General features: G+C 43.3%; 2 protein-coding genes across 3 annotated transcripts in view; one reads left to right on the top strand and one right to left on the bottom strand.

Annotated features, from left to right (window-relative positions):
- MAP1S (microtubule associated protein 1S) overlaps positions 1 to 15319 on the top strand; it is a 110172-nt gene extending 94853 nt beyond the window's left edge. For both annotated transcript variants that reach the window (XM_069739267.1, XM_069739276.1), the window contains 2 exons: positions 1844 to 2076; positions 13408 to 15319. In XM_069739267.1, the coding sequence (XP_069595368.1) occupies positions 1844 to 2076; positions 13408 to 13563 (389 nt within the window). In that variant the 3' untranslated portion in view covers positions 13564 to 15319. The remainder of the gene's footprint in view (positions 1 to 1843; positions 2077 to 13407) is intronic.
- The window catches only part of LOC138649125 (acetylgalactosaminyl-O-glycosyl-glycoprotein beta-1,3-N-acetylglucosaminyltransferase-like), a 207653-nt gene that overhangs the window by 31034 nt on the left and 149955 nt on the right, over positions 1 to 26664 (bottom strand). The window contains exon 3 of the transcript XR_011315244.1: positions 1912 to 2094. The gene's annotated coding sequence lies outside the window, so the exon portion shown is untranslated. The remainder of the gene's footprint in view (positions 1 to 1911; positions 2095 to 26664) is intronic.

Below are 26664 nucleotides of genomic sequence, written 5' to 3'. Positions count from 1 at the left end.
CCTAGACATGTTTGTTGTCTATGAACTCTTAATGATCTGGCGAATCATAATGGCAGGTCAGTTTTAGAATTTAATGAACCTAGCAAAAAAGCCAAACAAAAAAACAGTGTGGGATTGCACTTTTTTGGCAATTTCATTGCACTTGGAATTTTTTTCCCGTTTTCCAGTACACGACATGCTAAAACCAATGATGTTGCTCAAAAGTACAACTTGTCCCGCAAAAAATAAGCCCTCACATGACCAAATTCATGGAAAAATAAAAAAGTTATGGCTCTGGGAAGGAGGGGAGCGAAAAACGAAAACGCAAAACCGAAAAAAGCTGGGGTCATGAAGGGGTTAAAATCAGACTTGTTAATCATAATTTTTAACCAGATAATGCAAATGACTATGCATATTTGGCATTGTTTAAACTCCTAACGATAACACACATGATGTCATCAGAGAAATGAAGGGTTTTTTGTGACCATTCATAATTGCGGCTTTTTTTTTTTTTTTTTGGGTATGAATAGAAATGGACATATTGCCACAGTGTTTATAAGTGGTTGGCATTTGCAGTCATTGCTAGTGTCTACACTAATGTTATATTCTCCTCATTAACCCTTTAATGACAGCCAATACGTCTTTTAACTGACCTGAGATATAAGAGAATAGCCTCCCCATACAGGTGACAATCCAGCAGCTGTTGGCTGTACACTATAGCTGACAACAGGCATCAGCCAAGATCAGTGTTGGCACCGTCCAAATTAGTTTAACCCCTTAGATGCTGCTGTCAATAGTGACTACATCATATAAATGGTTAACAGTGTGTGGAGTCTCCCTCTTTATCCCAATCGGTGCCCTCAGATCATGATTGTGTGGTCCTGATATTTGCCATGGCAATTCACGAACAAATATCGGCCTTGGAGTCTGACGGCTGTTGTAACCTGTTCAGAAGTTAGCGACATTTAGGTGGTAAAAATACACATTTTCATTTGTCATGCCACTTTGCATTAATTCCTGAAAATCACCTGAAGGGTTAATAAACAACCTGACAGCAGTTTTAAGTATGTCAGGGGGTGCTGTTTTTAACTCATTACTTGCCAAATTAAAATTTTTACAAGTACGGATTTTTCAGAAAAGGACGTCCCAATATTCAATTAAAAATGACAATGACATGATTTCCTGTTTTGAAAACATTCATTTTACAAACACAATACAAAAAAATTGGACCTAATTATAAAAATTATAAAATCTTAGTTGCTAGAAGCTAAAGATTAGGCGTCCCAAAAAAGGACATTGGTAGATAATGGGTTAAAATGGTATAACTTTTTGGGGTTTCCCAATATATGGGACCCCTAAATGCACCTCAAACATGGATAAGTCCGTAAAAAAATACATTTTGTAAATTTCCTTGAAAAAATGAAAAATTACTCCTACATTTTTAAACCTCCTAAAATGCGAACAAAAAAAAGAACATTTTACAAATGGTGCTGATGTAAAGCAAACATGAGAGAAATATTATTTATTAATGGTTTGTTATGGTATGACTATCTGGATTAAATGGATAATCATTTAAAGTTTGAAAATTGCAAATTTTTTTAAACATTTTTCTCAAATGTTTGATTGTTTTTATAAATAAACACAAAACATACCGACTTAAACGTACTATTATCATAAAGTATAATGTGTCACGAAAAAATAGTCTCAAAATAACTGGGATTTGTTGAAGCGTTTCAGAGTTATTACCACATAAAGTGACACTAATCAGATTTCAAAAATGTGGCTCCGTCACTAAGGGGTTAAAATGCTCACTTTTACTATTATATCTGTAAGACTATTAAAAAAAATGTTTTCTCCCCTTAAGTTTCCAGAGTCCCACATTCAGTCTCTCCTTCGCCCCCTATGCTGCCAGTTTACGTAGACCTTGCTTACCTCCCTGGTGGACCTGCTGCTCAGACAGTGGATGAAGAGTTTTTCAAGTGGCTGCGTTCTTCCTGTTATGTTATTAGCGGAGATGATCCTGTGAGGGAAAAGTTTACCCGAAAGATTCTGGACTCCCTGCTGGCTGTAAAAAGTAATTGGCCTCAAGATATGCAGGTAATTTATGAAGTGATTCTGTAATGTCAAATACACAAGGTTAGTTATAAATGTCGATCATAAATGGGCATTGTTACATCCTGCTTGTAAATACAAGAAATTAAATCGTGTCATACGGTTTGTTCATATTTTCAGCCATTCTTGAGATTTTAGCACTGTGTGTTTTTTGTTTTTTCTTTTGTGTGCTGCCACATCCTAAATCCGGCCAGCTTTGGCAGAGTGCTTACAAGCTAGTCAGCAGTAGTGGTTGGTCTCCTAGGCAAAAAACTGTAAACAAGTGAAAAGTGTCATCAAATTGTAATAAACGATTAAAGTGTTTGTTCTTACAAGCAGTGTCCAACAAGATCTGTCTAACCTAACGGGACTAAAGTGGTTACCCCATTAAACGTTTTATCCTAAACTGAATAGGCCATTATAAATAATGTGCAGCGTTTTTATATACATTACATTGGTCTGCAGCAGCTTCTCATGTGAATAATATATTTCTACCTTTTCTGCTCTGTCCCTCCCATTCATGTTGCCAAGTACTCGAACAGTGAAGAGGTCATTAATGTGCGGACATTAAAAGACTGCAGATCAGCTACATGCGAGCCAGTCAGCTGTCGTTTAATAGTTTGTTTCAATAGGCCATTCATATTTTCATCTACGCAATTCTTCTCTTTTCCATTAGATCTGAGACATCATGTGATTAAAAACTGACTAGGTGAATCCTAAGCTCAATGTAGAAACAGGAGGTCAATTTTCCCTGTATGAGTCATAAGTCACTGCAAAAGTTCCTGACAGGGAGGAGGAGGAAGCAGTTGGGTCAGCTAAATGACTCGCGTACTTGCGCACATCCTTCAATAAAGAATTGATTTCTCTGTTCTAGCTTGTGGTTTCCATCTGGAGGCAACATGGCAGTGACCTAAAAAGGCCTTCACGAGGGAATGTCAAAAGTTACATCTATCAGTAGGTTCACCCATTCTCTGCACATTTCAAAATAAACCAGCTCTGCTCTTCTCATCTCCTGGGCAAAGGTTGCAGAACATCCCCTTCCCCCCCCCCTCTCGTTCAGAGACCGTTGGGGCGAAATCCAATGACCATGTGAACAACACAACCAATATTAACTTTTCAAACAAAACAGTGCAGTTATTCAATTTCCAAGGGTCATCTATGATGATTCTATTCCCATGTGGTGTTTTAGCAACAAGCAGGCCGTCCTTCTGAAACGTTTAATTCCTTCATGTGTACACAATGAAAAACATTACTATAACGTGAACACAAACTCCTGCATCTGTTTCTGTACCTTTTTACTCCCCCACCCAAACTTTTCACATTGGCAACCTAATGTGTCTTACTTATGTTACTTATCTCAACTCGCTGTAGGCTTCAGGGTGCAGTTCAAGTAATTGCCTTCACATAACTGTGTTTTCATGGCTTCCGGATGTTTTTGTGCACATATTTCTGTTATTGGCATTTGACTTGTTTTGGGGAATGTAGTAAGACTGCCTGAGCATTGGATGTAACAAAAGGGGGTTCCCAGTTTAAAAAAATGCTCTATCTATCTTTCTACCTACCTACCTACCTACATACATACATATATACTAGATGGTGGCCCGATTCTAACGCATCGGGTATTCTAGAATATGCATGTCCACGTAGTATATTGCACAGCCCACGTGGTTTATTGCCCAACCACGTAGTATATTGCCCAGCCACGTAGTATATTGCCCAGCCACGTAGTATATTGCCCAGCCACGTAGTATATTGCCCATCCCACGTAGTATATTGGCCAGTCACTTAGTAAATTGCCCAGTCACGTAGTATATTGCCCAGCTACGTATGTCACAGGTTAAAAAATAAACATATACGGTACTCGCCTTCCGAGGGCCCCTTGTAGTTCGGTCACATGACTGTGACGTCATGGCAGGTCCTTCTCGCGCAGGCGCGCAGGACCTGTGATGTCGCGGTCACATGAACGTGACGTCATGGCAGGTCATTCTCGCGCAGGCCCTGTAATGACGTCGCGGTCACATCAACGTGACGTCATGGCAGGTCCTTCTCACGCAGGCGCGCAGGACCTGTGATGTCGCGGTCACATGAACGTGACGTCATGGCAGGTCATTCTCGCGCAGGCCCTGTAATGACGTCGCGGTCACATCAACGTGACGTCATGGCAGGTCCTTCTCACGCAGGCGCGCAGGACCTGTGATGTCGCGGTCACATGAACGTGACGTCATGGCAGGTCATTCTCGCGCAGGTGCGCAGGACCTGTAATGACGTTGCGGTCACATCAACGTGACGTCATCGCAGGTCCTTGTAGCTTACCATCCTTAGCAGCGGAACCTGCTGCTTGCATGGAGCGGTCAACGGAGTGTCGCGAGGAGCGGGAAAGGCGGCGGAAGGTGAGTATATAATGATTTTTAACGGTCCGTTACCGCTGGCATTAACCATGTGTGAGCGGTGACTGCGGGGAGTATGGAGCGGGCGCCGGGAAATGACTGCAGGGGAGTAGGGAGGGACTTATTGGACTGTGGCCGTCACTGATTGGTCACGGCAGCCATGACAGGCAACTGGCGAGACCAATCAGCGACTTGGATTCCATGACAGACAGAGGCCGCGACCAATGAATATCTTATATAGTAGATTGTGTGTGTAGATAGATAGATAGATAGATGGATAGAGATATGGATAGATGGATAGAGATATGGATAGATGGATAGAGAGATGGATAGATGGATAGAGAGATGGATAGATGGATAGAGAGATGGATAGATGGATAGAGAGATGGATAGATGGATAGAGAGATGGATAGAGAGATGGATAGAGAGATGGCTAGAGGGATGGCTAGAGGGATGGCTAGAGGGATGGCTAGAGGGATGGCTAGAGGGATGGCTAGAGGGATGGCTAGAGGGATGGCTAGAGGGATGGCTAGAGGGATGGCTAGAGGGATGGCTAGAGGGATGGCTAGAGGGATGGCTAGAGGGATGGCTAGAGGGATGGCTAGAGATGTGGCTAGATGGATGGAGATATATATATAATCTTTCCTTTCCTCGCCCTCCCTTGATCCAACACTGAATTGCACCACTGTTCTAGGTGACTGTTGTGTGTAGCACTAACATCATGTCCACAGTGCCATCGGCTAATCGGTGAGCTCAGCAGCTGATACCGCCTATGCTGCACACCTGCTGAGCTCAGTTACTGACTGCAGTGCTGTCGACATGATGTAATAACACACACCCGGAGCAGCGGTGGGACTCCGCGATCGACCAGGGGAAGTTGAGTAATTTTTACAAAGTACATATGCTGCTCAGGGGCTTTCCAAAACTGTATAGCCCCTTTTAATGGTAAGGGACAGTATAACACAACAGTTTTATTGGAAGAATAGTTGAGCTTTTTAGAGGTTTAGTGGTAGTTATGAGCTGACTGGGGTCAATATGCAGTTAAATTGTTCACCACTTTATAAAAAAAAATGTCCTGAAAGGTCTATATTTTATGTTCTGACCTGAAGTTGGAGATGGCTTTATAACGAAGCTCCAGCTTTTCAGTTGAAGACCCCCTTATGTAGGTTATGTAAACAGTGGTGACGTGATTTACTCACCTGACTGCTGATTTGGATAATGTTGTATCCCCTTCTGCTATCAATATCCGCTCAATGTGGGTACGACACCCAGCACTCCCACAGATCAGCTGTTACCAGCGGCGGCTTGAATTTCGCAGATGCTGCCGGAACACAGCATCTCCATCAGCAGTCCTGTCATTAGCCAGGTACTACAGAAACACACCGTATTCATTTGAGTAGGGGGCGGATCTGCAGTTCCATACCATGGCCACTATAGAACTGATGGAGCTGTTGTGTTCTGGCAGTAACCGAGAACAGCTACAGTAATTGGCAGAAGTGCAACACCTGGGAGGTATTGATGACATATCTTAACCCCACCATGACATCCGCTGTACATGTACGGCGCAAGTGGTAAGCGGGTGTATGGCGCTGGCTCAGGGGTGAGACCTGCCTCTCGAAGGGTGGAGCTGAGCACCGCCTGTAATTGTTAACATGTTAAATGCTGCTCTCAAGCTTTGATGTGTACACCTACATCTTTATGTATACCATCCCGCCTGCTTGGTTTCCACCTATCTCTGTGCTTCTCTGGCTCTAGCTGTCAATCCAAAAGAGAGGTGTAGATGAGGGGATAACGAGCAGATGGAAAAGTGTATTTAAATGACTGGCCCTGCGGTGCAGCACCGAGTAGCAGGACTTTGTTTGAACAGTCATTTTGTGCTGCCAGTCCGTTTTTAAGGACGCGCGCGTGACGTGATTATAGGTTGCATATGGGTTGCTATTGCAACTGGGGGATCTGTTGAATACCTCGGTGCTTGTCATTACTGAGCTTATTTGAATCCAAGCAGCATTGCTGTATATAGCACAAGTGACCAGACAATTGCAGCTTCATTTCTCCTGAGGGGATTACTAACCCCTTTCTGACGTTTGGCTTAATAGTACGCCCACTTGGGAATCTCTCCCTTTGATGTAATCTCTGGCGCTGAGCCCACATCTTTCCCAGCACATGTCAGCTGTTTCCAGCGTAACGAGAAAAAATTCAAAATGTCAGAATTCCTTTTTCCTACATTACAATAAAATGCAATAACTGATTATCAAAAGATCATATCTACACCAAAACTGTATCAATAAAAACGTCAGCTCGGCGCGCAAAAGATTAGCCATCACCCAGTCCAGATCATGAAAAATGAAGATGCCATGGGTCTCGGTAAGTGTTTTTTTTTTTTTTTTAACAAAAGTTTGGATTATTTTTCACCACTCAAATACAAAAACCTAGACATATTTGGTGTCTGTAAATTCGTAATAACCTGGTGAATCATAATGGCTGGTCAGAATTTAGTGATCATGATAAAGAAAAAAAAACATGGAATTGCAATTTCCTTTTTTCCAGTACACGATATGTTAAAACCAATGCTGTCATTCAAAGTTACAACTTGTTCCACAAAAAAACAGCCCACACATGGCCATTTTGACTGAAAAATAAAAAAAAAGTTATGGCTCTGGGAAGGAGAGCGAAAAACGAAAATACCTCCAGTCATGAAGTAAAGTTTTTTGGGGAAAAAAAAAGTTAACAAATATGAAAAAAGTCAAATCGACCCTCTTTCCCACATTAAAAATAAAGATATTAAAAAATACACATGTTATCAGTGTTCAGAAATGTCCAATCTATCAATAATCCGATCGGTAAACAAAAAAATCAAGAACGCTAAAATTGTTTTTTGTTTTTGTCGTTGCAACTCCACAAACAATGCTGTAACAAGCGATCAAAAGGTCACATCTATCCCAAAATGGTACCTTTTATAAAACATCTCGCCTAGCAAAAATAAGCCCAGATGTCACCTCTCTGCTGTCCAGAATCAGTGTATCGATCAGCCATATCTTCCTTCCTCTCCTCCTCTCACTTTCTAAAACTCAATTGAACTCCTCATCTTTCCCCAATCTCCCCTAACCTCCCCTACCCGATTTATCACATTTAAAGACTCCACACTTTGTGCAGTACTGGAAGTCAGCTGCCTCGGAGTACTTGACTCTGCCCTGTTCTGCAAACCTCACATCTAAGCTATTGCTGCCTCCAGCTCAAAAATATTTACAGAATTTGTCCTTTCCTCAACCCTGAATCTACTAAAATGTTGTTGCTGTATTCTCCTCTGTGGCCTCCCTGCTAACACTCTCGCATCTCTCCAGTCCGTCCTGAACTCTGCTCCACGACTAATCCACCTCTTCCCATATTACTCCTCCGCTTCCCCCCTCTGCAAATCACTTAATTGGCTCCTAATTCCCCAACGTATCCAGAACAAACTTAACACTGTCCTATGAGACAGTCTATAATGTCTCCTCCCTATATCTCTGAACTGATCTCCCAATATCTTCTAACACACAACCTCCGATCCTCCCAAGACCACCTACCCTTCTCTAAACTCTTACGTTTTTCACCCAATTGCCTCCAAAAGTTCTCATGAGTATGCCCCATCCTCTGGAATTCTATACTGCAACAAATCCAATTATCCACCACACTTGGAACCTTTTAAATAGAACTTGAAAGCCTTCTTTTTTTTTTTCCCCCAAAAAGGTTTACAGCCTGCAATAACGCCTCTCCCCATCGCAACCCACAATCTTCTGTCTCCATCCTCATTATCCTGTAGCGCAGTGTTCCTCAACTCTAGTGCTCAAGAACCACGAACAGGTCATGTTTTCAGGATTTCCTTAGTACTGCACAGGTGATAATTGCATCACCTGCACAGGCAATAATTCCATCACCTGTGCAATACTAAGGAAATCCTGAAAACAAGACCTGTTGGTGGCTCTTGAGGACCGGAGTTGGGGAACACTGCTGTAGAATATGCTCACAAGGGAAGGGCCCTCCCTCCTTTGTACCAGTCTGTCGTTGTTTGTAGTTTGTTCACCAGCCATGGGGTGGGCGTTCATAACAGATGAGCAATGACAACCACAGGGGTCTCCTGCAGACCTAGAGTTGTCATGTCAACCCATTTGTGCCACACATTATCATGTGACTGCTGATGGGTGGAGCTAGTGAAGCGCATCTGGTTTGCGCAAGTTAAATGGCAGAGATTTAACAGCCGCAGGTGGATTTCAATTCCACCCACGACTGTTTGGGGGCACAAGACAGCTGATCAGTTCAGCTGTCAGGGGCCTGTAAACATGCAGGCTGTGTCGGAGCCCTCATCAAACGCTGGGACACGATCTGTGTCGTTCCTATACGTCATAGGTTGGAAAGGGGTTAAATGACATGTACGAATTTTGCACATTTTAAGGTTCCATAAACCACTTTGATATTAAGGGTATGTTCACACGTTCCTGATTTCCATCCTTTTTTTTTTTTCAGGACTGTTTTTTAAAAAACTGCAGCTCTTGGCAGAAAACGCAGGTCCTTTTTTTGATCTGTTTTTTGATCCTTTTTTTGATCCTTTTTTTTTATGCAGTTTTCTATGCAGAGTCTGTGTGTTTTCTAGGAAGTTTTTTAGGGTTAAAATGGCTGAAAATACCCTACCCCTAACCCTACCCCTAACCCTAACCCTATTCTAACCTTAGTGGGGAAAAAAAAAAAAAAAATTCTTAATTTTTTTATTGTCCCTACCTATGGGGGTGACAAAGGGGGGGGTGTCATTTACTATTTTTTTATTTTGATCACTGAGATAGGTTATATCTCAGTGATCAAAATGCACTTTGGAACGAATCTGCCGGCCGGCAGATTCGGCGGGCGCACTGCGCATGCGCCCGCCATTTTGCAAGATGGCGCCCAGGGAGAAGACGGCCGGACGGACACCGGGACGCCGGGTAAGTATAAGGGGGGGAGATTAGGGCACGGGGGGGCATCGGAGCACTGGGGGGGGCATCGGAGCACGGGGCGGTGGGATTGGAGCATGGGGGGGCGGGATCGGAGTACGGGGGGGCAGCCACACTCCGCCCACGCACTTCCGCCCGCTTCCCCGCACTTCCTGCTGCAGCGGTTCTGCACCACAAACCGCAGTAAAACCCGCAGATATTTTTTTCATCTGCGGGTTTTACTGCGGGTTTGACCTCACAATGGAGGTCAATGGGTGCAGAACCGCTGCGGCTCCGAAAAAAGAAGTGACATGGTACTTCTTTTTTCCCGCAGCTATTCAGCGCGGCTTTTTTTTTGATTTTCCGCATTGTGGGCACAGCTGTTCCTGTTTTCCATAGGGTACAATGTAATGTACCCTGCATGGAAAACAGCTGCGGACCCGCAGCGGGAAAATCGCGGCAATTCCGCATGAAAAAAAGGATCGTGTGAATATGGCCTAAATGTTTTTTTTAATTGTTTTACTTTATTAAATTGAATCTTTATTTGTATATCTGAAGTGTTCCAAAAGTTCCTTTGACTGTGTTAAAGGGCTGTCTAGCTATAAGATTGAAGGGAAAAAATGTTAGCAGCTAAATGTATTAACCCCTAAGCGACCGCCGATACGCCTTTTAACGGCGGCCACTAAGGGTACTTAAAGCACAGTGCTGTTAACGGCGCTGTGGAAAAAGTAAATAGCGCCCCCCAGAGTCGGATTTTCTCCGGGGTCTCGGCTGCCGGGGGTAGCCGAGACCCCAGAGAACATGATTCGGGGGTTTTTTTTACCAACCCCGCATTTGCGATCGCTGGTAATGAACCGTTTACCGGCGATCGCAAAAAAAAAAAAGCGATCTTTTTTTAATTTCTCTGTCCTCCGATGTGATCGCACATCGGAGGACAGAGAAAAGGGGTCCCAGGTAGCCCCCCAATACTTACCTATCTCCCCCGATGCTCCTCGTGGCTCCCGGTGGGCACCACCATCTTGAAAATGGCGGGCACTTGCGCAGTGCGCCCGCCGGCTGGCCCCGCGAGAATCTTTGGGGTCTCGGCTGCCGGGGGTAGCCGAGACCCCAAAGAGCATGATCGGGGTCGGTTTTACCGACCTCTGTTTTGCGATCGCCGGTAATTAACTGTTTACCGGCGATCGCAAAAAAAAAAGTAAAGTGTAATTCTCTGTCCTCTGATGTGATCGCACATCAGAGGACAGAGAAATAGGGGGATTCGGGGACCCTATCATACTCACCTGTGTCCCTGGATCCTCCTGCTGCTCCTCCTGGCCGCCGGCAAAAGAAAATGGCGGGCGCATGCGCAGTGCGCCCGCCATCTGTCTCCATCTGCTGGCCGGCAGGAGAACAGCAGTTGGGACTAAAATTAGGGCTAGGGTTGGGGCTAAATTTAGGGTTAGGGTTGGGGCTAAATTTAGGGTTAGGCTTCTTTCACACTTACGTCGGTACGAGGCCGTCGCAATGCGTTGGCCCGACATACCGACGCACGTTGTGAAAATTGTGTACAACGTGGGCAGCGGCTGTAGTTTTTCAACGCATCCGCTGCCCAATCTATGTCCTGGGGAGGAGAGGGCGGAGTTACGGCCATGCATGCGCGGTCAGAAATGGCGGATGCGACGTACAAAAAAAAACGTTTCATTGAACGTTTTTTTTGTGCCGACGGTCCGCCAAAACACAACTGATCCAGTGCACGACGGACGCGACGTGTGGCCATCCGTCACGATCCGTCGGCAATACAAGTCTGTGGGCAAAAAACGCATCCTGCGGGCACATTTGCAGCATCCGTTTCTTGTCCAAAACGACGGATTGCGACGAATGCCAAACGATGCAAGTGTGAAAGTAGCCTTAGGGTTGGGGCTAAAGTTAGGGCTAGGGTTGGGGCTAAAGTTAGGGTTAGAGTTGGGATTAGGGTTTGGATTAGGGTTGGTATTAGGGTTAGGGTTGGCATTAGGGTTACGCTTCGGATTAGGGTTAGGTTTGGGGATTAGGGTTAAGGTTAGGGTTGTGATTAGGGGTGTATTGGGATTAGGGTTAGGTTTGAGGTTAGGGTTGAGATTAGGATTAGGGGTGTGTTGGATTTAGGGTTTTGATTAGGGTTATGGTTAGGGTTGACATTAGGGTTGTTTTGGGGTAAGGGTTGTGATTATGGTTAGGGTTAGTGATTAGGATTATGGATCAGGTTGGGATTAGGGTTAGGGGTGTGTTGTGGTTAGGGTTGGAGCTAGAATTGGGGGGTTTCCACTGTTTAGGTACATCAGGGGGTCTCCAAACACGACAGCCAATTTTGCGCTCAAAAAGTCAAATGGTGCTCCCTCCCTTCTGAGCTCTGCCGTGCGCCCAAACAGTGGGTTACCCCCACATATGGGGCATCAGCGTACTCGGGATAAATTGGACAACAACTTCTGGGGTCCAATTTCTCTTGTTACCCTTGTGAAAATAAAAACTTGGGGGCTACAAAATCTTTTTTGTGGAAAAATATATATATATTTTTTTTTATGACTCTGCATTATAAAATTCTGTGAAGCACTTGGGCATTCAAAGTTCTCACCACACATCTATATAAGTTCCTTGGGGGGTCTAGTTTCCAAAATGGGGTCACTTGTGGGGGGTTACTACAGTTTAGGTACATCAGGGGCTCTGCTCGCAACATAATGCCCACAGACCATTCTATCAAAGTCTGCATTCCAAAACGGCGCTCCTTCCCTTCCGAGCTCTGCCGTGCGCCCAAACAGTGGTTTACCTCCACATATGAGGTACCAGCATACTCAGGACAAATTGGACAACAACTTTTGGGGTCCAATTTCTCTTGTTACCCTTGTGAAAATAAATACTTGGGGGCTAAAAAATCATTTTTGTGGAAAAAAAAAATACTTTTTATTTTCACGACTCTGCATTATAAACTTCTGTGAAGCACTTGAACATTCAAAGTTCTCACCACACATCTAGATAAGTTCCTTAAGGGGTCTAGTTTCCAAAATGGTGTCACTTGTGGGGAGTTTCCACTGTTTAGGCACATCAGGGGCTCTCCAAACGTGACATGGCGTCCGATCTCAATTCCAGCCAATTCTGCATTGAAAAAGTCAAACGGCGCTCCTTCACTTCTAAGTTCTGCGGTGCGCCCAAAAAGTGTTTTACCCCCACATATGGGGTATTGGCGTATTCAGGAGAAATTGCATAACAAAATTTATGGTTACATTTCTGTTTTTACACTTGTGAAAATAAAAAAAATGGTTCTGAATTAAGATGTTTGCAAAAAAAAGTTAAATGTTCATTTTTTCCTTCCACATTGTTTCAGTTCCTGTGAAGCACGTAAAGGGTTAATAAACTTCTTGAATGTGGTTTTGAGAACCTTGAGGGGTGTAGTTTTTAGAATGGTGTCACACTTCATTATTTTCTATCATATAGACCCCTCAAAATGACTTCAAATGTGATGTGGTCCCTAAAAAAAAATGGTGTTGTAAAAATGAGAAATTGCTGGTCAACATTTAACCCTTATAACTCCCTAACAAAAAAAAATTTTGTTTCCAAAATTGTGCTGATGTAAAGTAGACATGTGGGAAATGTTATTTATTAACTATTTTTCGTGACACATCTCTCTGATTTAAGGGCATAAAAATACAAAGTTTGAAAATTGCAAAATTTTAAAAATTTTCACCATATTTCTGTTTTTTTCATAAATAATCGCAAGTAATATCGAAGAAATGTTACCACTAACATGAAGTACACTATGTCACGAAAAAACAGTCTCAGAATCAGCGGGATCCGTTGAAGCGTTCCAGAGTTATAACCTCATAAAGTGACTGTGGTCAGAATTGCAAAAATTGGCTTGGTCATTAAGTACCAAATTGGCTCTGTCACTAAGGGGTTAAACTTACACAGATGGATGCTTTTAGCCAGCGTTATTTACTTGCATTCGATTTTGATTTGATTGTTTTTCTTTTTTAATTGCCTGCTTTTTCTGTTCACAGGTTACACTGATTCCTACTTTTGAATCGCCAACCGTTCATGCCTGGTATGAGGAAACGCACGCCCTGCAACAGTCCCTAGGTATCACTGTGTTGGGTAGCACCAGCAGTGTGTCCATGCAGGGGGAGACATTCCCTGCTTGCAAAGTAGAGTTCTAAGTATTTCATATCTTGTTACGTACTTGCACGTTGGGAATTAATTGAGGACATTGTGGTTTATTGGGTGCTTTTTGGATTTTGGAGGCTTTCCCATTATCAATTGCACAGGCTTTTTAATTTGCAAATGCATTACTTCACACTATGGTGTGGACATCCCTATTCCTATCCATTGATCAAGGAAAATTCTTCTATTTGGACTACCATGTGAAAACGTGTGCACAGAAGAACACTCAATGGCATGAATTCAAGACTTCCACACTTTTTTGGCTTGGAGTCTTGCACCTGCAAACATTGGACTTTCCCTCCACCTTCGCTGAAGACTTGCACTTACACTCCACATTCAGATGTTTACAGTTGAATTGTCTTTTGCGTGGACTTTAGAAGCTATTGCGTTTCGTGTTGCCAAAGCTGTATGTAACGCTTGTGGCAACCTCTATAAGCCATCACTTTTAATATATGTACCTAGGTGATTGCCTCTGTCAAATAGTAGTGAAAATATTGCTCCCTGTAAATGTGATGGGTGTAATGAATGTGGATTGTTTCGAATCACTAAAGTACACCCAAAATCTCCATGGGAAGAGTCTTGCATGTTGTACTCTGTTATGGAGTCAGCAAAGCCTATACTTGGTAAAGCAGGGTACTGATTCCTGAGATAACCATACAATTTCAGCCTTTTTTAAGTATCAATCTTTGTTGTTTTTTTTTAACACTTTAATAGTAAATCATGTATAATGTCTAGACTAGATGTTTCTTCAGTATCTGCCCCTGTAGTATCCTACTCCACCTGCTGACTCCTTGGGTACCAGGGTGTAGAAAAGCACATTTATAACCGAATATTCAGATTGTTTGACAAATACTATATGGAAATACCACGGGAGGGGGGGTCACAGCCGGCTGTAGAGATCTCGAAGTTGTAGCAGGAAACTGAGGAGGGCATTGGGCTTCCCTGCTGCTTTCTGCCCTTTTTTCTGATTGTTATGGCTGTCGGATTAATGAAACTGTGATATTGTCTCTAGAAATACTTTTTGTTTGCATCATGTTGGCATGGGAATAACAATCATTTGCTCGTGTATGGTTGTTTTTCAAACATTTAGGCCTTGTAAATTCTAGAAGACAATTAGACTATTAGGTTTGTTAAGGACAGGGGTTTTTCATAGTATGTGCTTGACACTCGAATAAAAAATTGCGCTTCCCTTATAATCAGGCAGTTAAATTTCTGACTCCAAATCCCTGTTGCATATTGGAATGAAAATCCTTTTTGATTACTGTTATTTAACTTAATATTTTTAATGTTCCTGCTGGAGGAAGAAAACCCAGGAAGGAAAATAAGCCAGTGAAGCGGCATCATCTTCCTTTAGTGTCATTTCAGCTGTCCTGTAAAGTATATCATGTCCAAACACTAAACACACCATTTTCTTTGTGATACAACGTTCTGCTAGCTAGTTGTTTTTGTAATTGTATTATACTGTAGTATGCTGTAGTAAATGAAGGATTATTACCTCCTCTTCTCTCCAAAGTTTGTGGAGAATTGTTTCCTAGACATGTCAAAATGTCTTGTTAAAAGTGCCAGTCAGCCCCAGGAAGGAGCATAAACGGGGCTTTAAACAGCCTGTCATAGTCTGTGTGTCCACCGTGACAGTGGCTGCTTAGGTTGTATTGACCGTCTATCACATTGACTATAATGTTCAGCAACGTTTGTTTTGTGAATTCACATAGCTTTATGTAGACAAGCAAATTAAATTCTAAATTAAACAAGTATGTGTGAATCATTGCCTCCTTATTCCAAATCATTCTTTGTCTAAGCTGGTCGTACACATGAGACAACTTTTGGTCAAACGATCGTTCAGAAGAAAGCAGTCTCTCCAATCACACACACACACACACACACACACACACACACACACACACACACACACACACACACACACACACACACACTACAGTCAAGAACATTCGGTCAAGCCTTGAATTCCCAAGGGGAGAGGAGAGAAACAATCATGACAGCAGTTTATCTGCCACGGAATAAAGGATTCTTTATTTTACTTGTATAGCTGCCATTAATTCCGAAGCACTGTAGAGGCACAACGTACAAATGCCTTTCAGATGTTGTCATTGGTGGGATTTAGACCCAAGACCCAAGTGCTGAAATGCAACAGTGCTAACCACTGAGCCACCGTGCTGCCGGTGATATTTCATAATTGTCAATCTTTTGGGGCAGAGGGGGGGGGGGGGGGTCCTTGCTTACATTAGATGGTCAACTGATGCCATCAAATTCAACAGGACTACTTATAAAAAGGCCTAACTGCTCAACAGTACAGCTGTCAACTGTGTATTGTCTGGGTACTGTACATCTGCCCCTGTTATAGGCACCAAGAAGAGCTGATCAGTGGACCCCCACCAATCTGATACAGATGACCTATCTAATGTATGCAAAGGTTTTCTTTTACTTTGGCTGATTATAAAAACAGCACTTGCATTTGTTGAATAGTGATGTGCAGAACGCATGAAGCAAGGCTGGGCATTACAGCATCATGGGTTCTTATTACACAGGATGCATAAATGACTGTCGGTGTGTGCAGGAGAGGGTCTTTATGAAAAAGCCTAATGGAAACATTTTTCTTTACCCTGCTCACACACAAAAATTACAATAAGGCTATGTGCACATTCTGCGCAATGGTGTGCGGATTTTTCCGCACTGATTTTGATAAATCTGCAGGGCAAAAACACTGCGTTTTTCCTGCGGATTTACCACGATTTTTGTGTGGATTCTACTGCGGTTTTCTATTATGGAGCAGGTGTAAAACCGCTGCGGAATCCGCACAAAGAATTGACATGCTGCGGAAAATAAACCGCTCCGTTTCCACGCGTTTTTTTCCGCAGCATGTGCACAGCGGATTTTATTTTCCATAGGTTTACATTGTACTGTAAACGCATGGGAAACTGCTGCGGATCTGCAGCGTCAAAAACGCTGTGGATCCGCAGTAAAAACCGCAACGTGTGAACATGGCCTAAGGCTGCACAGTTCTTGGAGAAGCTTTTATAGCATTGTTTCAATGTGGATTACTCTTATTAAATAAACATATTTGATAAACCTTTTTTTAATCATAGAGGCAGTTTGATTACTGTAATTGTACTAATTTTCTCCCTCCATGAAGTTCTGTTATGACAAAGTATAGTGGAACATAACATACATTGCTGTACTACAATGGTATAGTGGTGGCATGGGCTCTGAAAGTCTGTTTGAAACATGGTCATGGGGTATTGGTCTGGCTTCTGGATGTGTGGCAATGGCCTCTGGGTTGGCGGTCCACAAAACCATGTCATGGTTATTAGTGATGAGCGAGTATACTCGTTGCTCGGGTGATCTCCGAGCATTTGTGACTGCTCGGAGATTGTTTTTGTCACCTCAGCTGAATGATTTACGGCTACTAGCCAGGCTGAGTACATGTGGGGATTGCCTGGTTGCTAGAGAATCCCCACATGTATTCAGCCTGTCTAGCAGCCGTAAATCATTCCGCTGAGGTGACAAAAACTAAATCTCCGAACACTTACAAATACTACGAGATCACCCGAGCAACGAGTATACTCTCTCATCACTAATGGTTATGTCTGTCTCAGTGTATGACCTCATTTGGACATCATGTGAGGTGTTTTTTGTTTTGTTTTTGCACATGTGAAAAAAATGACACGTTACCTACGTATTTTTTTTTTTTAATCTGATTTGTTCATCCATTTACGGCCATAGGTCTGTTTTAACATCAACATGGCATCTATAGGGGAAGAAGTCTAAATCATCATTCTTTATACTGTATGGTGACAAAAAAAAATCATGTGTACCCAAAATGGTACCAATTCAAGCTACAGATTCAGGCATATTTGTGTCAAAGTAAATTATAAAGTTGATATGTTTATTCCCCACTTGTGTATTCTATTAAAAATTAAATTTGGGGATAAGGAAAGACACCTAGTGTGACACCTGTGAAAACCAGTCTAGTGCTGTATAAAGGACCGCTTTAAAGCATACATTTATGCTTGGTTCCTCATTGACCCTTTTGGACCACCAACTGTAAATATAGATCAGTACTTGGTGGGCTTTGTGCATCATTGTTATACATTTATATTCGGGCGTTTCGCTGGCGGTCAAGTCTCCCTACAGTGCCTCCAGGAGCTGAATCGAGACTGTGCAGCAGGTGTTGGCTGTGTATTTCAGGTTACACTGCGCTGCAAAGACCATAATTGGTGCTAACTAGTGATGTGTGAACGTTCTCAGATGAGGCATTATGCGAGCACTCTCGGGTGCTAACCAAGTGACTTCGGGGTGCTCAAATACTATGTTTGTGGCCCCTCGGCAGCATATCACCGGTATGGATTGCCTAACAACCGTGAGACATGCAGCCGTGGGGGGCTTGAACATACACTGCTCAAAAAAATAAGGGGAACACTAAAATACGTCCTAGATATCTCTGAATTAAATATTCCAGTTGCAAGTTTTTATTCATTGCATAGTGGAATGTGTTCAGAACAATAAAACCTAATAATTATCAATGTAAATCAAAATGAATATCCCATGGAGGTCTGAATTTGGAATGATACTCAAAACCAAAGTGGAAAATCAAATTACAGGTTGATCCAACTTCAGTGGAAATGCCTCATGACAAGGAAACGATGCTCAGTATTGTGTGTGGCTTCCACGTGCCTCTATGACCTCCCTACTGTACAATGCCTGGGCATGCTCCTGATGAGGCGACTGATGGTCTCCTGAGGGATCTCCTCCCAGACCTGGACTAAAGCATCTGCCAACTCCTGGACAGTCTGTGGTGCTATGTGACGTTGATGGATGGAGCGAGACATGATGTGTTCAATCGGATTCAGGTCTGGGAAACGGACGGGCCAGTCCATAGCTTCAATGCCTTCATCTTGCAGGAACTGTTAACACACTACAGCCACATGAGGTCTGGCATTGTCCTGCATTAGGAGGAACCCAGGGCCAACCGCACCAGCATATTGTCTCACAAGGGGGCTGAGGATCTCATCTCGGTACCTAATGGCAGTCAGGCTATCTCTGGGGAGCACATGAAGGGCTGTGCAGCCCCCCAAAGAAATGCCACCCCACACCATTACTGACCCAATGCCAAACAGGTCGTGCTAAAGGATGTTGCAAGCAGCAGATCGCTCTCTGCGGCGTCTCCAGACTCTGTCACGTGCTCAGTGTGAACCTGCTTTCATCTGTGAAGAGCACAGGGCGCCAGTGGCAAATTTGCCAATCCTGGTGTTCTGTGGCAAAAGCCAATCATCCTGCACGATGTTGGGCTGTGAGCACGACCCCATCTGTGGAGGTTGGGCCCTCAGACCATTCACATTTGTGGCCTGCTGGAGGTCATTTTGCAGGGCTCTGGCAGTGCTCCTGTTCCTCCTAGCACAAAAGCGGAGTTAGGTTGGTTTCACACTTGCGGTTGTGTCCGCAGCGATTGTGCCGCAATTTTCCGCATGCGTCGTGTATTCCTATCTTTAACATTAGAGGCACAGGTGTCTGCGATTGGTTGCATTTTGCCGCGTTTAACGACGCATGCGTTGTTTTGTCGTCTGCAGCTTGGCGCGGTAAACGCTACATGTAGTAATTTTAGAAGCGTCAATTTGCCGCCTAGAAACGTATGCAGTTGTTAGCACAAGGAATGTGGCAAAAAAATGCATTACTGTCTATAGGAACGCATGTGTTTGATGCGCTTGCGTACTTCGGACTGCGCATGTCCAGGAACTGATTTAGACATGCCCATTAAAGACACACCCTTCTGGAAATATCAAATGCATGCGCATAAAAAGCGCAAACACATGTAAAACCGCATGCAAACGCTGCGTTTTTTTACCATCATGTGTAAGCTGATGCGGATAAAAAAAACGCTGCGTTATCAGACGTTTACATGCGTTTTTGCATGCGGTTGTGGACGATACACTGCGGACTTAACTGCAAATGTGAAACTAGCCTATGCGGTCCTGCTGCTGGGTTATTGCCCTCCTACGGCCCCCTCCACAACTCCTGGTGTACTGTCCTGTCTCCTGGTAGCGCCTCCAGCCTCTGGACACTACGCTGACAGTCACAGCAAACCTTGCCACAGCTTGCATTGATGTGCCATCCTGGATGAGCTGCACTAGCTGAGCCACTTGTGTGGGTTGTAGAGTCCATCTCATGCTGCCACGAGTGTGAAAGCACAACCAACATTCAGAAGTGACCAAAACATCAGCCAGTAAGCATTGGTACTGAGATGTGGTCTGTGGTCCCCACCTGCAGAAACACTCCTTTATTGAGTGTGTCTTGATAATTGCCAATTATTTCCATCTGTTGTCTATTCCATTTGCACAACAGCATGTGAAATTGATTGTCTAACAGTGTTGCTTCCTAAGTGGACAGTTTGATTTCACTGAAGTTTGATTTACATGGAGTTATATTCTCCTGCTCTAGTGTTCCCTTTATTTTTTTGAGCACTGTAGTATTTGAGTACCCTGAAGTCACTCTGTTAGCACCCAAGCATGCTCGCTCATCACTAGTACTAGCATTGATGATGGCCATTTAACCCCTTATATGCAGCTATCAATGCCAACATAATTTAGATGATTAACAGAGGGAATGGGTTTCCCTTTGTATCCCGTCGACAACCAACCTCACAACGTGACTGTGGGGGTGCTGATGGTTGCCATAGCAGCAGCATATAGAAATGTGATATCAGATGTGTTCCATCTGTTGTTTACACCATACCGAAAACAGCTCTGTCACACGCCAACATTTTTTAAAATATTTTACAGCTCTCACAAAATAAAAACATGTTTTTATTAGTGGTTTTATGGTATGAAAGCAAAACCTTAAAGCATAACTGTCAGTTTAATTCTTATTAAATAATGTAGAGCAAGCAATTTTAATAATCTTTCAAATATACTTTTATAAATGAAAACCGAAAGAAAGCCTTTCAAAAAGAACATAGGTGTCAAACTAAAAGCCTGCCATGCAGGACACTGCTCTGACCGGCTCACCGTACAGGGAAAGTGGAAATCCAGTCGGAGCAGTGTTGAAGCATGCGCCACAGCTCAAAATCTAAGATGGCAGCTGACATCTGTGCTTAGCAGAGGATGCGGAACTGGCATAGGAGGCAGCTGCCATCTTGGAATCTGAGCAGATGCAGCAAAAGGAGCAGCTGCTATCTGAATGAACAGTGTACGTCTGTACAAATGGTGAATGCAGTTAGCCAGCAAAATATTAAAGGCTGAGAACGCAGCCAGTCACACAAAGTGAATGCAGCCATTGCAAACTGAACGCAGTGAGCCAGAACAAAAAGTGAACCTAGTGCAAGCAGTCAGCAGGTAAAAAAAAGGTACACAAAGAACACAGCCAGCCAGCAATTTTGTATCGTTCCATTTTTTTAATCCGCAGCCAGTATTTGTCATAGAGAGCAGTCCATCTTGGACTCTGAGGTATGGCATAGCTCTCTTAGCTCTACTACCCAGGTATCCTTATTACCCAGGTACAGCTTTCTTACCCCTATTAACCAATGACCGCGCTCTTTGCACTTTTATTCAGGGACCGCACTCTTAGCCCTACTACCCAAGAACAGCTCTCTTACCTCTTTTAAACAAGGGACAGTGGTTTTCACCCTTCTATTCAGGGACAGCACTCTTAGCCCTACTAACCAAGAACATCTGTTACCCCTATTAACCCTGCTGTTCTGTTGGTCAAAAATGACCGACTTTGAACTTCAATATTCTTTAAAATATTCAAGATGCGGCTCTGAAACCCGTGGCCGACCGACCCATCCTCATTTAAGTCAATCAACCACAAGTTTCAGAACCGCATCTTGAACACCCCAAAAAATACCAAAGTTCAAAATAGGTCTCCCCAGACCGAACAGAACAGCAGGGTTAACCAGGGACAGCAATCTTAGCCCTATTACTCAACCGCAGTTCTCTAAGCCCTATTAGCCAGGGACAGCACTCTTAGCCTTACTACCCAGGAACCGCTTTCCTACCCCTATTACCCAGGGCCAGTGCTCTTAGCCTTACTACTAAGTGACAGCTCTCAGCCCCTTTACCCAGGAACAGCTCTCTTAGCTCTACTACCCAGGGAAATCACTAGTAGCCCTACTACTCAAGGACAGCGCGTTTGGCCCTACTAGCCAGGGACCATTCTTAGTCCTACTACCCAGGAATTAAAGATGCAGACACCTGGATGTTCGGATTCGGTGGGTTCGGCTGAACAGTTACAAAAAGTTTGGGTACCAGAACAGTACCCGGACCCCATTCCATTGAATGAGGGGCCCGAACATCCAGTGTTTGCTGCGCTGTCTTGTGCATTACAGCGCTACAAACACCGGTTCTAATCGGCGGTGAAACCATCCCTGCCGGTCAGAGAGCCGCAGTCCGTGAGTGCTCAGCTGTGATCAGAGGTAAGTTTATCTCCGGTCACTGGTGTCAGCTGATGGGACAACTGCTCCCATCATCCGACACCTGTTGCCGCTAATAACCGCGAGAGCAGAAGCGGCGGATTGGAGTATTCATCAGCTACTCCTGTGCTGTGAATAAATAATTTAAAAAAATGTGGCTTGGGTTCCCCTGTATTTTTGTTAACCAGCTAGGCAAAACTCACAGCTGGGGGCTGCAACCCTCAGCTGTCAGCTTCAGCGAGGCTAGTTATCAAGAATAGAGGGGTCCCCACACTGTAGTTTTTAATTATTTAAATAATTTAAAAAACGGCGCGAGGTCCCCCCATTTTTGACAACCAGCCCTGCTAAAGCAGACAGCTGGGGGCTGGTATTCTAAGGCTGGTAAGGGGCCATGGTTATTGCCCCCCCAGCATAAAAATAGCAGCCCGCAGCTGCCCAGAAAAAGCACATCTATTAGATGCGCCAATTCTGGCGCTTTGCCCGGCTTTTCCCACTTGCCCTGTAGCGGTGGCAAGTGGGTTGATATTTGGGTGGGTTGATGTCACCTTTGTATAGTCAAGTGACATCAAGCCCCAAGGTTAGTAATGGAGAGGCGTCAATAAGATGCCCCATAACTAACCCCGTCACACTGTATGAAAACACCGACACCAAGAAAAAAGTCCTTTAATTGAAAAAAATGACAGACTACTTTAACCGCTTTACCCCAGAGCTTTTTTCGTTTTTGCATTTTCGTTTTTTGCTCCCCTTCTTCCAAGAGCCATAATGTTTTTTTATTTTTCCGTCAATATGGCCCTGTGAGGGCTTGTTTTTTGCAAGACGAGTTGTACTTTTGAATGACGCCATTGGTTTTACCATGTCATGTACTAGAAAATTGGAAAAAAATTAAAAGCGTGTCGAAATTGCAAAAAAAGTGCAATCCCACACTTGTTTTTTGTTTGGCTTTTTTTTTTAAACTAGGTTCGCTAAATGCTAAAACTGACTTGCCATTATGATTCTCCAGGTCATTACGAGTTCGTAGACGCCAAACATGTCTAGGTTCTTTAAGTGGTGAAAAAAAATTGCAAACTTTGTTAAAAAAAAAAACTGCACAATTTTCTGATACCCGTAGTGTCTCCATTTTTCTTGATCTCGGGCTGGGTGAGGGCTTAATTTTTGCGTGCCGAGCTGACATTTTTAATACCATTTTGGTGCAGATATGATCTTTTGATCAAAACACCTATATAGAAAAGAAATACAAATATATTGTTCATAAAAAACTAAGAATGCCAAGATACAGTTGTTGCCAAAAGTATTGACACCCCTGCAATTCTGTCAGATAATACTCAGTTTCTTCTTGAAAGTGATTGCAAACACAAATTCTTTGTTGTTATTATCTTCATTTAATTTGTCTTAAAAAAACACAAAAAGAATTGTCCTAATGCCAAATTGGATATAATTCCATACCAAACATAAAAAAGGGGGTGGACAAAAGTATTGGCACTGTTAAAAAAAAAAAAAAAAAATCATGTGATGCTTCTCTAATTTGTGTAATTAACAGCACCTGTAACTTACCTGTGGCACCTAACAGGTGTTGGCAATAACTACATCACACTTGCAGCCAGTTGACATGGATTAAAGTTGACTCAACCTCTGTCCTGTGTCCTTGTGTGTACCACATTGAGCATGGAGAAAAGAAAGAAGACCAAAGAACTGTCTGAGGACTTGAGAAACTAAATTGTAAGGAAGCATGAGCAATCTCAAGGCTACAAGTCCATCTCCAAAGACCTGAATGTTCCTGTGTCTACCGTGCACAGTGTCATCAAGAAGTTTAAAGCCCATGGCACTGTGGCTAACCTTCCTAGATGTGGACGGAAAAGAAAAATTGACAAGAGATTTCAACGCAAGATTGTGCGGATGTTGGATAAAGAACCTCGACTAACATCCAAACAAGTTCAAGCTGCCCTGCAGTCTGAGGGTACAACAGTGTCAACCCATACTATCCGTCGGCGTCTGAATGAAAAGGGACTGTATGGTAGGAGACCCAGGAAGACCCCATTTCTTACCCCGAGACATAAAAAAGCCAGGCTGGAGTTTGCCAAAACTTACCTGAAAAAGTCTAAAACATTTTGGAAGAATGTTCTCTGGTCAGATGAGACAAAAGTAGAGCTTTTTGGGCAAAGGCATCAACATAGAGTTTACAGGAGAAAAAAAGGCATTCAAAGAAAAGAACACGGTCCCTACAGTCAAACATGGTGGGGAGGTTCCCTGATGTTTTGGGGTTGCTTTGCTGCCTCTGGTACTGGACTGCTTGACCGTGCGCAAGGCATTATGAAGTCTGAAGACTACCAACAAATTTTGCAGCATAATGTAGTGCCCAGTGTGAGAAAGCTGGGTCTCCCTCAGAGGTCATGGGTCTTCCAGCAGGACAATGACCCAAAACACACTTCAAAAAGCACTAGAAAATGGTTTGAGAGAAAGCATTGGAGACTTCTAAGGTGGCCAGCAATGAGTCCAGACCTGAATCCCATAGAACACCTGTGGAGAGATCTAAAAATGGCAGTTTGGAGAAGGCACCCTTCAAATATCAGGGACCTGGAGCAGTTTGCCAAAGAAGAATGGTCTAAAATTCCAGCAGAGCATTGTAAGAAACTCATTGATGGTTACCGGAAGCGGTTGGTCACAGTTATTTTGGCTAACGGTTGTGCAACCAAGTATTAGGCCTCTTTTCCACTTGCAAGGAAAACGGACGAGTGAATCCGATAAAAAATCGGATTGCACTGGGACCAATGTTATTTAATAGGTGACATTCCATTTGCGATTTTTTTTTTTCTCAGCCAAAATCGGACTGAAAAAAATCGCAGCATGCTGCGTATTGCTGCGATTCTCAGATGAGACTCGCCAATGCAAGTCAATGGGTGCGAGAAAAAAAACGCACAGCACTCGCACCATGCGAGTGCTGTACGATTTTTACGCACTGGTGTCCATTGAAAAGCCGGCAATTCAGCGCAGTGTACAGTAAAATCACACTGACAGGTTAGATTAGAGTAGATATATACACATAGAATAGGTACATATATACATATATATATATATATATATATATATATATATATATATATCAGGGAGATATATATATATATATATATATATATATATTTAATGCAGCGCTAGATAGCTTAAAAGCCGGTAATTCAATTGCCGGCATTTGCTCTCTCCTTCACCAACCCGACATGATATGAGACATGGTTTACATACAGTAAAAGTTTTGAGAATGACACCAAAATTATATTTTCACATGATCTGCTGCCCTCTGGTTTTTATTAGTGTTTGTCTGATGTTTATATCACATACAGAAATATAATTGCAATCATATTATGAGTACCAATAGGTTATATTGACAGTTAGAATGAGTTAATGCAGCAAGTCAATATTTGCAGTGTTGACCCTTCTTCTTCAAGACCTCTGCAATTCTCCCTGGCATGCTCTCAATCAACTTCTGGACCAAATCCTGACTGATGGCACTCCATTCTTGCATAATCAATGCTTGCATTTTGCCAGAATTTGTTGGTTTTTGTTTGTCCACCCGTCTCTTGATGATTGACCACAAGTTCTCAATGGGATTAAGATCTGGGGAGTTTCCAGGCCATGGACCCAAAATCTCTGTTTTGTTCCATGAGCCATTTAGTTATCACCTTTGCTTTATGGCAAGGTGCTCCATCATGCTGGAAAAGGCATTGTTGGGCGCCAAACTGTTCTTGGACGGTTGGGAGAATTTGCTGTGTTTTTAGGCAAGACTGTGAGTGAGCCGATTCCCTTGGCTGAGAAGCAACCCCACACATGAATGGTTTCAGGATGCTTTACAGTTGGCATGAGACAAGACTGGTGGTATCGCTCACCTCTTCTTCTCCGAATAAGCTGTTTTCCAGATGTCCCAAACAATCGAAAAGGGGATTCATCAGAGAAAATGACTTTGCCCCAGTCCTCAGCAGTCCACTCCCTGTACCTTTTGCAGAATATCAGTCGGTCCCTGATGTTTTTTTCTGGAGAGAAGTGGCTTCTTTGCTGCCCTCCTTGAAACCAGGCCTTGCTCAAAGAGTCTCCGCCTCACAGTGCGTGCACTCACACCAGCCTGCTGCCATTCCTGAGCAAGCTCGGCACTGCTGGTAGTCCGATTCCGCAGCTGAAACAGTTCTAAGATATGGTCCTGGCGCTTGCTGGTCTTTCTTGGGCGCCCTGGAGCATTTTTGACAACAATGGAAGCTCTCTCCTTGAAGTTCTTGATGATGCAATAGATTGTTGACTGAGGAGCGATCTTTGTAGCTGCGATACTCTTCCCTGTTAGGCCATTTTTGTGCAGTGCAATGATGGCTGCACGTGTTTCTTTAGAGATAACCATGGTTAACTGAAGAGAAACAATGATACCAAGCACCAGCCTCCTTTTAAAGTGTCCAGTGATGTCATTCTTACTTAATCATGACTGATTGATCGGCAGCCCTGTCCTCATCAACACCCACACCTGTGTTAATGGATCAATCACTAAAACGATGTTAGCTGCTCCTTTTAAGGCAGGACTGCAATGATGTTGAAATGTGTTTTGGGGGTTAAAGTTCATTTTCTGGGCAAATATTGACTTTGCAAGTACAGCAATTGCTGTTAAGCTGATCACTCTGACATTCAGGAGTATATGCAAATTGCC

The sequence above is a fragment of the Ranitomeya imitator genome, chromosome 1 (genome assembly GCF_032444005.1).
Source record: "Ranitomeya imitator isolate aRanImi1 chromosome 1, aRanImi1.pri, whole genome shotgun sequence".
NCBI lineage: Eukaryota > Metazoa > Chordata > Amphibia > Anura > Dendrobatidae > Ranitomeya > Ranitomeya imitator.
The sequence above is the reverse complement of the archived record's forward strand: the minus strand, read 5'-3'. Positions and strand labels throughout refer to the sequence as shown.